A 15,396-nucleotide genomic window follows, 5' to 3' on the forward strand; every position below is an offset into this window, starting at 1 on the left:
ATAACAGTACAAATGTACTACGTGTGTTTTGCTTTTGTAGCTATGTGAATTTCTCATGGCTTCTCTGACCTAATGGGAATTATCAAGGTTAATGGCTCATCAAACTTCCCAAAGGAATTCTGCAGGATATTTCCAGATACAATTTACCTTTCTCTATATCTTACAGTCTCTGATAGCATGGCAACATGTTAGAACACTGAATGTTTAATACATTTTATTAGATTAAAATATGTTGCATTTGAGACAATAATATCATAAAGGGACACTGTAGTCACCCAGACCACTTCAGCTAAATGAAGTGGTCTGGGTGCCAGGTCCCCCAGGTTTTAACCCTTCAGATGTAAACATAGCAGTTTCAGAGAAACTGTTATGTTTACATTGCACAGTTAATCCAGCCTCTAGTGGCTGCCTTCCTGACAGCCGCTAGAGGCGCTTCTGCGACGCTGGATGCGAAAATTGCATCAGGATAGGAAAAGTTACTCTGACCAAAAACAGTGTTTTCTTAAAACACATTTTTTTTGGTGGGAGTAACCCTTTAAATTCTTTGCATGCACTCAGATAACATTAGTAAATATCACCAGCTAACTAAGCATTAGTCATTCCATCTCATATTTTATTATACTCTTCCTCTCTTTTCACGTTTGTACGTTTGTGTCACCTTGAGAATATTTCTCGGTATTTGTCACTGAAGATACCACAAAAATTCTGATTCGCTTTTTCAGCCTTAAAAACCATCATTTGACTCAACTCAAATGACACACTGCTGCTACATCACTCTGCGTAAATACTAAATATACTTTGTACACAGACTAATAAATTCCACTTCAGCTCTGCTACGTCTTACATATCTGCATTCATGAATAATTTCTCCTCATACAGTGTTTCAGAAGATCTTTCACAAACTGCCCCACATCGCTCAATCTCACAGCCACAAAAACTTTGACTCTCTCTCTCTGTATTCAGCGTTCTCTCACAACTCTTTTCAAAGAGACTCATAAATCATACTAAAAACCACAACAGTTCTAGGCATATAATGACATTTCTCCTGTTTTCATGATTGATCTTTTCCAGTGCTACAGGTTTAGCTCTTCCTTTAGATTAAAGTTTTATTTCCACAGGCTGCCCTAAACATCTATTACTTTTAAAATAATGCCATCAGAACACCGAGTTTAAAATAGCATACATTATCATTATAGCACAGCAGCACCATCACAGTAACGCACATTTTATAGCATGGAGCCGTATTATAGGCCCGTAGCATACTTCGAATACACGGCTAACGGTCAGTAGCCAATATGGATAGTCCAATAAACTAATAAGGATACTGCAGACATTGTGGACTTGCTGAGAGTGGAGGGAGTTACCTCCCACAACATGCTCAGTGCAGGTGTATCCCATAACCAAGGAGGGTATTACCTTGAAAGTGGACAAAATGGTTAGGGGGACCCAAACTCCATGCACCCTCAAAAAGTAGCCGTTACCTTAAACCAAATCCACACAATGAAATCCCTAACAGCAAAATTAAAAAGGCTTTTAAACTAATAATTGCTGTAATGGTGATGTACTATTCACAGTTAAAATACTAAACAGTTATTTGTCAATCCATCAATTTTTTTTTACACTTTTAATATAATGTTTTTAGAGGTGTAGGACTTGTTGGTTCTATAAATAATAATAATAATAACAGTAATAAATAATAATCACTATCCTTCATATGCTGCCATGATTTCCAAAGTCTATGATGGTGAAGGAATGTATCCCAGCCATATACTGTATAGCAATACTGTGTCATTGTAACAGATCATAGAAGGGTGACATTCTATTCCAGCAAAATATGGCTTGAAGCATCTCTGTTATAAAAGTCTAGTAAAGGTCTTATCACATGACCAGTTTTCTTTTCCTTTTAAATGCAATTTTTTTAATCTTCTTTAAGATTTTAGAGATTTCACTTGGTTCATGATTTTGTTTGTGGACTGAGGTTTGAAAAGTTCTTTTCGGACCCGGTGCGGTGCAAATGAGTTTTTCTTGCGATGGTATTGCTTTAGGTGATCCTGGAAATCCCTGTGCAGCATGTTCACATAACCTTGTGGTTCACAAAGAACCTGTTAACAAAAAATTTACATTAAATTTGAATCAATATCAGATAGGATCAAATGGTTTTCTACTGTCAAATAACCTCTCGTTGATGGAATTCATTACATGTATAGATAATAACTTATACCAGCTGTACGATTGCCTATATAGGACTCAATTGAATACACTTTCCAAATTATTTGATATTGTTAGGACATTTTTACAAATAATTCATCTACAGAAGGCAATTTGTTGTAGGTAAATAATTTGCAGAAATATAATTGCATATCATGATGCCCTTTGCGATGGTAATGCCAGTCAGTTATCTGGGATAAACACTTTTTTTATGTTATTTATCACAAATATCCATTAAATGTTTAAAAATAAAGATAACCTATTTTTATAGCCAGCAGGATGCAGCTGAAATATCTGAAATCTGGAGTATATTTCCCTTGTTCAATTGACCTGCAGATGGCATAGCTCTTTAGAAAAGCATTATATTGTCTAGTTCAGGGATAGGCAACCTTCGGCTCTCCAGATGTTGTGGACTACATCCCCCATAATGCTCTTACACAGATAATGCTGGCAAAGCATCATAGGAGGTGTATTCCAAAACATTTGGAGAGCCGAAGGTTGCCTATCCCTGGTCTAGTTGGTATTCAAGTGACACTGCATCTCTTGTTGGCAGTTCATTTAAAGTACTTAATAATTGGGCTTCTTGCTGTCAGAAAATAGCATTCACATCAAATGGCTCAGTACAGAACCTCGGCTTTGTCTACAAATAGAGTGGTCTGTAGTTGCCATTTGATTGGAATTGTTTAGTGCACAGGTGCCCAAAAGGTAGATCCCCAGATGTTGTAGAACTACAACTCGCTTGATGCTTTGCATGCCTTTGGAATGCTTTTAGAATGACAAAGCATGATGGAAGCTGTAGTTTTAAAACATCTGGGGATCTACGTTCTTGGCACCCCTGGGTAAGTGAGTGTCCTACCCCCTGGCCCCCACCCCTGAGCGGTGGGTGGGGGCCAGGCCCGGACTGGCCATCGGGCACACCGGGCAAATGCCCGGTGTGGCGCGGTTGCCATGGGCCGAGGCCGGCAGGGGAGGTCCCAGGATCTCCCCTGCCGGTCTATGCAGGGCCGGCACTATCTGAGCGCCGGCCCCGCTGTGTGCCATGACGGGCCGGTGGGGAGATCAAAGATCTCCTTCACCGGCCCACTTAAATAGACCTGCGGCTGGGGAGGGAGGGAGAGGATCTATCTTGCAGCTCCGCCGGGTTCCTCTCGCGAGAGTGAACTCTAGCCCGCAGGCTAGAGTTCCCTCACCCACTGGACCACCAGGTATGGTGTGCGACTGCGAGTGCCGGTCCCCCCCGCCTCTCCTTGGTACCACTATGCCGCCCCCCCTCCCCCGCCCAGGCTAAAGGTAAGAAGGGAGGGGGGGACATAATGCCTGCTAATTAGTTTTTTTTTTTTTTACCCCCCCAACACACAATCCGTCACACACAGCACTCTCACACACATCACACACACATCACACACACAGCACTCTCACACACAGCACTCACACCCATCACACACAGAACTCACACCTGTATCACACACAGCACTCTCACACCCATCTCACACAGCGCTCTCACACCCGTCACACACAGCGCTCTCACACCCGTCACACACAGCACTCTCACACCCATCACACACAGCGCTCTCACACCCGTCACACACCCGTCACACACCCGTCACACACAGCGCCAGGGCCGGCGCGTCCATAAGGCGGCACAGGCGGCCGTCTTAGGGCGCACGGGCTCTGGGGGCGCAAGATTTCAGTGACCGGCAGGAGGGAAGCTCTCCCTCCTGCCGGGCCACCATCTCGGCCCCCGGTGCTGTGTGCGGCTGTGCTGAGATCAGACGCGGCGAGGGAGCTCTAACCTCTCTGCTCTGCTCCCTCGCGCGCTGCCTGTCTGCTGATACCGCGGGAGCCGGAATATGACGTCATATTCCGGCTCCCGCGATATCAGCAGACAGGCAGCGCGCGAGGGAGCAGAGCAGAGAGGTTAGAGCTCCCTCGCCGCGTCTGATCTCAGCACAGCCGCACGCCGCCCAGCAGCCCCACTGGACCCCAGGGAAGGATTCATCATCCACACCAGCTCTCCAGGTAGGGAGGCTGGGTGGCAAATATTTATTTATAAAATAATGTGTGTGTGTCTGTGTGTGTGTGTGTGTGAGTGTATGTGTCTGTGTGTGTGTGAGTGTATGTGTCTGTGTGTGTGTGTGTGTGTGTGTGAGTGTATGTGTCTGTGTGTGTGAGTGTATGTGTCTGTGTGTGTGAGTGTATGTGTCTGTGTGTGTGTGTGTGAGTGTCTGTGTGTGTGTGTGTGTGTGTGTGAGTGTATGTGTCTGTGTGAGTGTATGTGTCTGTGTGTGTGTGAGTGTATGTGTCTGTGTGTGAGTGTATGTGTCTGTGAGTGACAGAGTGTGTGTCTGTGAGTGACAGTGTGTGTGTCTGTGAGTGACAGAGTGTGCGTCTGTGAGTGACAGTGTGCGTCTGTGAGTGACAGTGTGCGTCTGTGAGTGACAGTGTGCGTCTGTGAGTGACAGAGTGTGTGCTTCTGTGAGTGACAGCGTGTGCGTCTGTGAGTGACAGTGTGTGCGTCTGTGAGTGACAGTGTGTGCGTCTGTGAGTGACAGTGTGTGTCTGTGAGTGACAGCGTGTGTGTGAGTGCGTCTGTGTGTGTGCATGTGAGTGTATGAGTGTGTCTGTCAGTGTATGATGAGTGTGTTTGTCAGTGTATGAGTGTGTGTCTGTCAAAGCAGTGAGAGTATGTTTGTCATTGAGTCTGTGTGTGACTATCAGTGTGTCTGTCAATGAGTGTCAATCAGTGTGGGTCTGTCAGTGTCAATGAATGAGTGTGTGTCAGATCAATGAGTCTGTGTCTGTCAGTGACGTCTGTGTGTTTGTCATTGAGTGTGTGACTGTCAGTGTGTACAGAGTGTAGCGGAGCGCGGTACAGGAGCTTCTGTTTCCTGTACCTGGCCAGACTGACAGGAGGTGCTCACAGAGAGAGCACTCCCTGTCAGTTCGGCCGGGTACAGAAAACTGAAGCTCCTGTACCGCGCTCCGCTCCGCTACACTCTGTACACACTGACACACCAGGAAGGGGAGTGTGACCACTAAAGGGGTGTGGGGTGCACCAAGGGACAGGGAGGGAATGGGAGAGAAACACCAAGAGACAGGGAAAAGAGGGGGTAGGGGAGAAGAACACTAAGGGACAGGGAAGGGATCATTAATGGGAGGGGAGGGGAGAGGGGCTGGTTAAGAGGCACATAGGTGAAGATGTTTTTTGGGGGGGAGGGGGGAGTGGAAAAATGCATCTTCGCCTATGTACCTAAAAATCCAAGCACCGGCCCTGCACAGCGCTCTCACACCCGTCACACACAGCGCTCTCACACCCTTCACACACATCACACACAGCACTCTCACACACATCACACTCAGCACTCTCACACATCACACTCAGCACTCTCACACACATCACACTCAGCATCCTCACACACAAATCACACACAATGCACCCTTAAACACAGCAGCCTCACACACAAATCACACACCCTTAAACACATCACACACAGCACCCTCACACACATGCACAGCATCCTAACACACATACACAGCACCCTCACACACATCACACACAGCACCCCTCAAACACAGCACCCCTCAAACACAGCATCCATCACACACAGAAACTGCACCCTTCACATACACACTACACCCCTCACAGACATCCACTGCACCCCTCACACATACACACAGAACCCCAACACACTGCACCAAACACACACACACACACACACACAATACTTCCAAACATATATATATATATATATAGATATATATATATACACATATACACACACACACACACACACTACAGCACCCCTCACCATACTGCACCCCTAAACACATTACATTCCAGACACACACTAGATCCCTTACCCAACTCTGGATCATATACACACACTAGATCCCTATATACACTCTGATTCCATTATATACACACACTCACTAGATCTCCTACACATTCTGGGTCCTTCAAACACACACTAGACTCCTGTACACACACACACACACACACACACACTACATTCCTAACATACACACTCTGGATCCCTTATACATACACTAGATTAATTGTACACAAACACATGCTACACCCCTAAACACACACTCTCTACAACCCCTACAAACACTACATCACCTATATACACACACACACACACACTATAGCCTGTATGCACACACTTACTACATCCCCTATACACACATTCTCTACAGCCCCTAGCCACATATGCATTACATCACAAACACAACACAACTAAAACCGACCTTATTACCCAATACCACACCACAATCAGCTCACTCTACACACATGCAATACCACAAGCAGGCTCCAAACACACGCACAATACTCTTTCCTGGCCCTTTTGTCTCCTGGTATCCATTTATTGCAAGGAAACACAGTGCAAGCATGTTATTAAATTTATAAACTACTCCCTTAACATTAAATAGTCACATAAGTATGGTAAAAAACCTTTTGACACTGGCTGGAATGAGGTGAAACATTCCATACAAAAATTCTGGCCTATCCTTTTAAAGGATATCCGTCTCAAAGATGTATTGAGTCCCCAAGCCACCATAACGGCCCGGAGAGGCAGGAACCTTAGGGACATTTTGGTCCCTAGCCATTTTACTTTTAAACAAAATACCAAACACACATGGCTGAGACAAAAGCCTCCGGTAGGCTCATATGCCTGTGGCAGATGTGTGGCATGTAGATTTATTCTCAGAGACTCAAAAAGAATAAGTGACAGTGAAGGCAAACAGACCTTCCAGATATCTCACTTTTTCAATTGCAATTCGACAGGGGTAGTATACCTCCTCACCTGTAGTTGCAAGATGTTGTATGTGGGTAAAACTTTTCGGGCGTTTAATGAACGCATCAAGGAACATGTCAGGTCCCCTAAAAACCGCCTAGACACCCCAATTTCTAGACATCTAAAAGAATGTCATGGTGGGTCCTCTAAGGATATACGGTTTTGTGGTCTGGAATTAGTGAAGCGTGAAAAAAGACGAGGGGACTTCGACAAAATCCTACGTCAAAAAGAATGTAGGTGGATCTATAAACTCAACACTTTGAACCCAAAAGGTCTAAATGAGGGGTTCTCTTTTTCGCCGTTCATCTGATCGACATAGCTTTCTATCCCACAAAAAATCTTTAAAAAATCTTTAATTTGTCCCTTTATTATTTGTTCTTTATTATTATTATTGTTTTTTGCATAAACCAAGCATTCTTTCCTGTTAGTTCTATATTTCCACATTCTCTATATTTACTGGCAATCACTATTTAGTGTCTCTACTATTTGTGATCATTTTTTTGTATACATTTTTTGGTAGCATTAACCTTTTAAATACCAGAATTTCGAATCATCGCTCTATATATCTATAAACTGTTATTAAGGGATCTCCTTTTCTCTTCCCCCCCCCCCCTGTATCAAATTGGGGAGTTACATCTATCCCCGACCTCTCTGTCACATTTTTTCATCGTGATAGAGATTTATACTTTAGTCAGCCTACAAACATGGGTAGGGAGCTTTATGCATATCTCCATATACGGGAGTCTCTACAATTATTTTTAAGTCATATCACGGTTAAGGGGTCTTGCTCCCCATATAAGAGCAACTGTGTATCCACTATAAATATATGACTGGATACACTTTATCTCTCTTGATTATTGTTTTCCCGTACTCAAGTATGGAGTGACATCTATGTAAAATCTAATATGAATAATGTGCAATTATCTACATTTCATCACCTGAAAATGTATTGCCTCTTAATGTGTCTTTTGTGACAGAGACTTATACACTCTACCCACATTTGTGGGTAACCTTTTCAGCTAAATCCTTAAACCTGAGTCACATTACTGACAAGAGACTGTGCTCTCTATATATATACGTGTGATCAAATACGTGCTGTTTCAGGATGATTAGTTAACCCTAAACCCTTTGCCTTTTTCTCTCTACGGCATACCCATATTTAACTAGAGTGATATATTCATCTAATACAGGACACGGCTTATTTATATCCATCCTACTATATCATAGACCCTTTTTCGTTTTATTTTGGGTCCTATGATATAAGTGTACGAGGTCCGTTTGGTTTAGTGAATGATTCCCTTCAAGCCACACCCCCTTGCCCCCCCCGGGGTTGGCTCGGCTTGGGAAGAGGGCGTTGAATTCCGTTCCGACCACCTTCAATCCTTAGAGGGAACGGATTGGAGGTTTACTAGGGGGAGGAGCTTTTAGATCCCTTTTTAAACAGAGTAGCGCCCTTTTGCTGGTTAGCTCTTGAGAAAGGCGTTTGGAAACGCCGAAACGCGTGTCGGGCTCATTTGCAGATGCACTCACTCTGATTTAATTATTTTTTATTTTACTTACCTGGGCTCCCACGATGTCTACTCTGGTTCAGCTATGTACTAAAGCTTGAGGGATATTATTAGGCTGCCTCGAAGCAGCAGTTTAGTTGGCTGTGGTCTAGATAGTTATTTAGGGCGTACACAGGCTTGGTGTTAATTTCTATCCTCCAGTCTGAACTGGGAGGAGTACTGTTTCCTTTGAGTCCTTCCTACTATATGGAGGGGTGATTCACTAGACCCTCAGTAGGTTCTGAAAGACTCCCTGGACGCCTGCATTAAGTGACTATTTATCCAGTTTTTCCACCCTACAGTTTACCTGCTGGTAGGCACCCTCCACCCCTACCCTTTTATTTATTTATTTATTTATACCTTGGTAGCTATTACCACTATTACTATTTTTTGCTAGTACCCGAGTAGACCGTACTTCCCACCTTTTTTAGCAATCTGGGGACACTACTTTGATCTCTCTTGAAGGTCTGTTTATATTTATCCCCCCCTTGTTTTGCTTTTTTCTCTTGATATACATGTGTAGGTGGATATACAGGAGCTTTATCCAGGTTTTTAATTGGTTTGGTTTGGGTTTTTTTCACTTTAAACACTAACACGGTGTATTTATCACCATATTTATAAATTTTTCTTTGCTTTTGGTAACTTTTGTTACCTACCATTACCCTTACTCGTTTCAATAAAGGTTTTTTACCATACTTATGTGACTATTTAATGTTAAGGGAGTAGTTTATAAATGGGAATAGATTCCATCCACTTTTAGTGGGCGGACCTCCTTTTCCCATTTTTCTAGCCTTTTTTGTACTCTACTTACCTGGGGTTAAGCCCCTACTACTCCCTGTAACCTTACGGGAGGTTTGGTAGTGACTTATCTCACTCCCTAAGCCTCTCCTCTCTTTTTTGAATGTTATTAAATTTGCTTGCACTGTGCAGAACAAATACAGGACATTTTTTCTCATGCTAGAGCTCTTTAGCAGAGCTCTGCCCTGGAAGAGCATTGACCCAACGCTCACTTTGAGAGGGGGCGTGTTTGTCATTGGTGATGACGAAACACACCCTCTCTGCCCCGCCCCCTTCTTAGTGGGCCGCTGTGCAAAAAAAATCCCTGGGCCGAATTTTTTTCCCAGTCCGGCCCTGGTGGGGGCCCTAAATACTAATAAGGGGGGACCTAATGTCCTCCCCCCTGGCCCCCACTCCTGAGCAGAGGGTGGGGACCCTAAATTGTAACAATAGGCCCCCCCCCCATTATTTTACATTAGGTCCCCCCCTATTAGTATTTAGGGCCCCCACCCGTCACTCAGGGGTGGGGGCCAGGGGGGAGGACATTAGGTCCCCCCCCTATTAGTATTTAGAGCCCCCACCCACCGCTCAGGGACCATTTTAGGTCTTTCAGCCTTTTAGTAGATAGCTCCCTAATACCGTGGGAATTAGGGAGTTATCTACTTATTCATTCTTGTCATTACATTGACTGGCTAAGTAACTTACATTTTATAAGAATGTATGTTAATTGATTGTTGTAATTGTTGCAAATGCTTACAGCTGAATCCTGGCTATGTTTGCATACTTTTTATTTAAAATTGTATACAATGTAACATTCTTCTTCTTTCACTGGGTAAGTATATTAGTACTTAGGCAATACTGTGCTCCGGCACTTCGGCACTTTGACACTTCAGAACTTCGGCAACTTCTGAACTTCGGCAATTCTGTAATTTCGGAACTTCGGAAGTACCCGAATGTCCGAATTGCCCGAAATTCGTCCAAATTCATATTCGGACCGAAACGAATTGCACATGTCTAATCCTAACATTTGCATAACAATACATTGAAATTGGACACAGAAGATGACCCCCTACACAGCATACAGACATAATCAAGATAATTTTTCATAAAGAAAATCAATGTAAGTTATAATGCCAGTGCTGCATGTTGCTACAGTTGTCATTTTGCACTTGGGAGGGAAAAATGACATACCTTAAATGTTTCATAAAAATCCTTATAGCCACCTTTTAAAACATACAGTTCAGGGTAATACAGCAGTGGATATACATTGGCTTTTCTGTCCATGTTTCTTAATAAGCGACACCTATAATGACAAAGTGTATATTAGTTGAAACTATCATTTGCCAGTCGCTTCGTATTTCTAAGTTTATACACTTCCATCCGATCATTATTTAACAATATAAGATACATCAATAGTATTACCTGAAAGGATTAATACATGACATCAAATTACAAACATGACAATTAAACTTTAATTTAGTATTTTTTAAATCCAGAATTTACCCAAAATACTTGCTTGGGCTAAAGGGTCTATTCATTACCCATCAGACTGTTTTCAATGCATAAAGTAACTAAATATTATTTGATGAACATCACTGCAACATGATTTGAAAATAGTCCTTTGCACATTGACTGTTTTCAGGGTTGTCTCTATTGTCACTGCTCTGGAGCTCAGTTCACATTCTTTGACTATGGATGGTGGTACTTAGTGATGGGTATTTAGTGAACAGGTAGCTCACTCTCTAAAAGAAACACTCTCTTAAAGAAACACTTGAAGCACCATAACTACTATATTGCATAGTAGGTGAGGTGCCCCCATTGTTGGTAGTGAAACCATTTTTGAATGGTTCGACTTCTTACCTGGGTCCCACGGGCACCCCAACTCCATTACTTCAGTCGAAGAGCTGTGAGCTCACTGGCTGAGAGTGATCAGCTGATGCAGGGCTAAGCGCAGAAGAGCTAAAGGAAGTTTCAGGGAGCAGTGCCCGGTGGACCATTCTAATACAGCTTGACTACTTACAATGGGACAAGGGGAAGTACTTGGACACTCTTGGCACCAAAATCACTTTAATGGCTATTAGACATGTGCAATTCGTTTCGGTCCGAATATGTATTCGGACGAATTTCGGACAATTCGGACATTCGGGTACTTCCGAAGTTCCGAAGTGCCGAAGTGCCCGAAGTGGCCGAGGTTCCGAAGTGTCGAAGTTCCGAAGTTCCAAAGTTGCCGAAGTTCCAAAGTTGCCGAAGTTCCGAAGTGCCGAAGTTCCGAAGCACAGTATTGCCCAAGTACTAATAAACTTACCCAGTGAAAGAAGAAGAATGTTTAATAATTGTAAATAAAAAGTATACAAACATAGCCAGGATTCAGCTGTAAGCATTTGCAACACTTACAACAATCAAGTAACACACATTCATATAAAATGTAAGTTACTTGGCCAGTCAATGTAATGACAGGAATGAATAAGTAGATAACTCCCTAATTCCCATGGTATTGGGGAGCTATCTACTAAAAGGCTGAAGGACCTAAATTGGTATTTCAGCCAAATTTACTAATGCTAAGTAAAGATTACTTAGTATTAGTAAATTATGCCCCTACTCGCTATACCGTGAGTAGGGGCATGTCTATTAAACAGTTCCCCCCTCCCGAGCCCCTGGCCCCCACCCCTGAGCGGTGGGTGGGGGCCCTAATGTAAACTAATGGGGGGAAGGACCTATTGTCCTCCCCCCGGGCCCCCACCCCTGAGAGGTGGGTGGGGGCCCTACAGTAACATAAGGGAGGGGGACCTAATGTCCTCCCCCCTGGCCCCCACCCCTGAGCGGTGGGTGGGGGCACTAAATTGAAATAAGGGGGGGGGGACCTAGTGTCCTCCCCCCTGGCCCCCACCCCTGAGCAGCGGGTGGGGGCCCTAAATTGAAATAAGAGGGGGGGGGACCTAGTGTCCTCCTCCATGGCCCCCACCCCTCAGCGGCGGGTGGGGGCCCTAAATACTAATAAGGGGGGGACCTAAGGTATATAAAATAATAAGTTCCCCCCTCCCGAGCCCCTGGCCCCCACCCCTGAGCGGTGGGTGGGGGCCCTAATGTAAAATAATGGGGGGGGACCTATTGTCCTCCCCCTGGGCCCCCACCCCTGAGCGGTGGGTGGGGGCCCTAAATCAGAATAAGGGGGGTAGACCTAAGGTCCTCCCCCCTGGCCCCCACCCCTGAGCGGCGGGTGGGGGCCCTAAAAAAAATCCCCCCCAGGTGACTAGGGGTCCCCAAACCCCTAGTCACCCCCTCCCCCTCCAATAAAAATTATCCCCCTACCTACGCCCCTCACCCTAAAAACTAATGAGGGGGGGACCCTCAACTAAGTACCTGTAAAAAAAAACAAAAAACTTACCATTCAATGTTTTCTTTCTTCTAAAATCTTCTTTTTTCAGCCCCAAAAAAGGCCAAATAATCAGGGCCAACTTGAGAGTTCATGACACTCCACCTACAAAGCCCACTCCTCAACAATACTACCACTGTACATAGTTACACTTTGCTTGCCAATGTAAAAGAAAAACTCTTGACGGCAATACACACAAAGTGCACAGTATGTGAATGATGCCTGTACTAACCATCCTACTCTGCATTCTGTAATATATGACAAAAAATTGTACGCTGTGTAATTTGACTCATAACTCTCTGATTGGTGGATTAAGTAACCAATCAGAGAGTTATGAGTCAAATTACACAGCGTGGGAAAATTCCAAAGAACTTTCCCACGCTGTGTAAAATGGCACAGAGCACTCTGATTGGTGGATTTCAAACCAACCAATCAGAGCCACAGGCTGCTCACTGTTTAATAGACATGCCCCTACTCGCGGTATAGCGAGTAGGGGCAAAATTTACTAATACCATGGGAATTAGGGAGTTATCTACCAAGCGGCTGCAAGAGAAGTCCCGAGGTGCCGAAGTCCCGAAATTCCAAAATGCCGAAGTGTCGAAGTGCTGAAGTTGCCGAATTTCATAAGTTCCGAAGTGCTGAAGTGCCGAAGTTGCAGAATTTCCGAAGTGTCGAAGTGCCGAAGTGCTGAAGTGCTGAAGTTGCCGAAGTGCCGAAGTTGCCGAAGTTCCGAAGTCCCAAATAGCGAAAATCCCGAATTTCGGAATGCAGAACCGAACCGAAAATTTTCCCCATGCACATGCCTAATGGCTATTGTTCTTGGAGTGTTCCTTTAAACTTGACATGTCCCCCATATTCCAATCTAATCTCATGTCCAATTATAAAAAAAATCCTCTCTTTCCTGTATCTTATCTTCCTTTGCGCTATTGCCGAGAACTCCTCCTATTCTAATTCTGCTTTCCATCATTATCTCCAGCCTTGTGCTTCTTCATACTACCTAAAACCAGACACCTTGCAGGAATTTTCTAGCAGATATGCTACCCAAGATTTGAGGACCTTCTTCTTCCATGATACAGGGACCCCAGCCAAAGGTTCTGAGACCCTTATATAAGTGCTGCAGAGCTTTCGTATGTTTAAAACCAGTATTCCTTCACATTTTCATATTAAAACATTAGTAACTTGAGTGCAAAATTTGGACAAGGCAGAATGTCATAATGAGTTGTTTTTAATGAACATTAAAAAAAAAAAAATTAAACACAGAATAATGTCAATTTATTTTACGTACAGTTTGGGAGCCCTCTCTGAGGAAAATTCACAATGAAAGACCAAGACGGTTCTGCTTTCGGGAAGAGATGGATGCTTCAGAAACTCTTCTGCAATGTGCTCTTCTCTGAATAAATTCTTGGCTCCCTGAGACAAAGACGAATTGATTGAAATTCTTTACAAACAATATCCGTTTATTTACTGAGAGGCGAACTATAATCAGTCTCTACATTTAATCAAAGAAGTTTCTTGTGTAGGTAATAAATTGTGTTCCTAAGTAATTGTGCAGAAAATGAAATATAATCGTTCAGATAATTAATGACTTGAATAGTTATTAAACAATGCAATTCATCATCTTACTATGTCAATTGTCCTTGGATAAGTCACTATTGATGAGTAAATGGTCAAATAAGAATTAAGGAGCAGCATCAGGTGTATCTGTAGGACCACACTAATAAAGCAGCTTATGTCAAACGTTGCTACATAGGAGCGGGTGCCTACGTCATTATGACAGTGGCAATCCTCTGGTAGAGATTTTGCCCATTTTGTAAAATTCAGTATAGAAATAAACAAGCACACCTTCGCAGAAGAACAAAATGTTGTACAACAAGACTGCAAAGTACAGGTGTTATCAAGATTATTTTCATAAACGATCATTATTGGTTGACTCTTTCAAAACTAGTTGGTTAGGGGGCACACTTTACGCTATTACTTAAATGGCTTAATGCAGTTATGCTACAACATTTCCTAATATTTCTTAAAGTTTCTTGATACAAATATTAAACATTAAAGTTATGAGGGGGTTAACACACACTGGTATAAATGCAGGAAAATGGAAATAATGATAAAATGATGTAGTATGACAAAGCGCCTGCGTGTTTTATACCTTAATATGTCCTCCAGCAAATTCATAAGGATACCGACAATCCACCACCCAATATTTCTGCACAATGTCCTTATAACTTCCCCGGAGAAGCTGTGCTAACTGGATATTTATCAGCAGAAACCAAGATATAGAATAAGAAATAAAGTTAGTTTAATATATTTTCTACTGAAACATATTACGGATGAAGAGTCAATATTTAATGTCTTTGGGGAGTATTCAATAAACGCCCAAATATAGCATAACTGAGGCTACATATTCAAGTATAGCGGAGCAGGACAGTTTTTCCAGAACAGCTATTTTTGACTGAATTTTGTCATTTGTATTTGAATTTGCTATAATTTGGATTAATTCTGATTGATATAATTTAAAAACACATCACATTACATTATAAACTGAGTTTTTGGTGACGAACCAGGGAGTTAGTCAATGTGGAAAGTGTTACTCCAACCCAAAACCGTGATTTAATAAAATGGAGGCAGGGCTGAGGGAGGACTTAGTGTGGCCTGGAGGGTGTGGAGTTCTGTCAATGATCGCCCACTGCAA

At 43.2% G+C, this 15,396-nt stretch overlaps 2 protein-coding genes across 2 annotated transcripts in view; one reads left to right on the plus strand and one right to left on the minus strand.

The window, feature by feature from the left end:
* LOC134575555 (tumor necrosis factor receptor superfamily member 1A-like) overlaps positions 1-15,396 on the plus strand; it is a 486,416-nt gene that overhangs the window by 83,218 nt on the left and 387,802 nt on the right. The gene's annotated exons all lie outside the window — the stretch shown is intronic.
* LOC134574719 (M-phase inducer phosphatase 1-A-like) overlaps positions 1,730-15,396 on the minus strand; it is a 35,042-nt gene continuing 21,375 nt past the window's right edge. Inside the window, exons 9-12 of the mRNA XM_063433820.1 lie at positions 14,854-14,952; positions 13,990-14,114; positions 10,523-10,634; positions 1,730-2,102 (exon numbers count right to left, since the gene is read on the minus strand). Coding sequence (XP_063289890.1) covers positions 1,929-2,102; positions 10,523-10,634; positions 13,990-14,114; positions 14,854-14,952 — 510 coding nt within the window. The 3' untranslated portion in view covers positions 1,730-1,928. The remainder of the gene's footprint in view (positions 2,103-10,522; positions 10,635-13,989; positions 14,115-14,853; positions 14,953-15,396) is intronic.

The sequence above is a fragment of the Pelobates fuscus genome, chromosome 10 (assembly GCF_036172605.1).
Source record: "Pelobates fuscus isolate aPelFus1 chromosome 10, aPelFus1.pri, whole genome shotgun sequence".
Taxonomy (NCBI): Eukaryota; Metazoa; Chordata; class Amphibia; order Anura; family Pelobatidae; genus Pelobates; species Pelobates fuscus.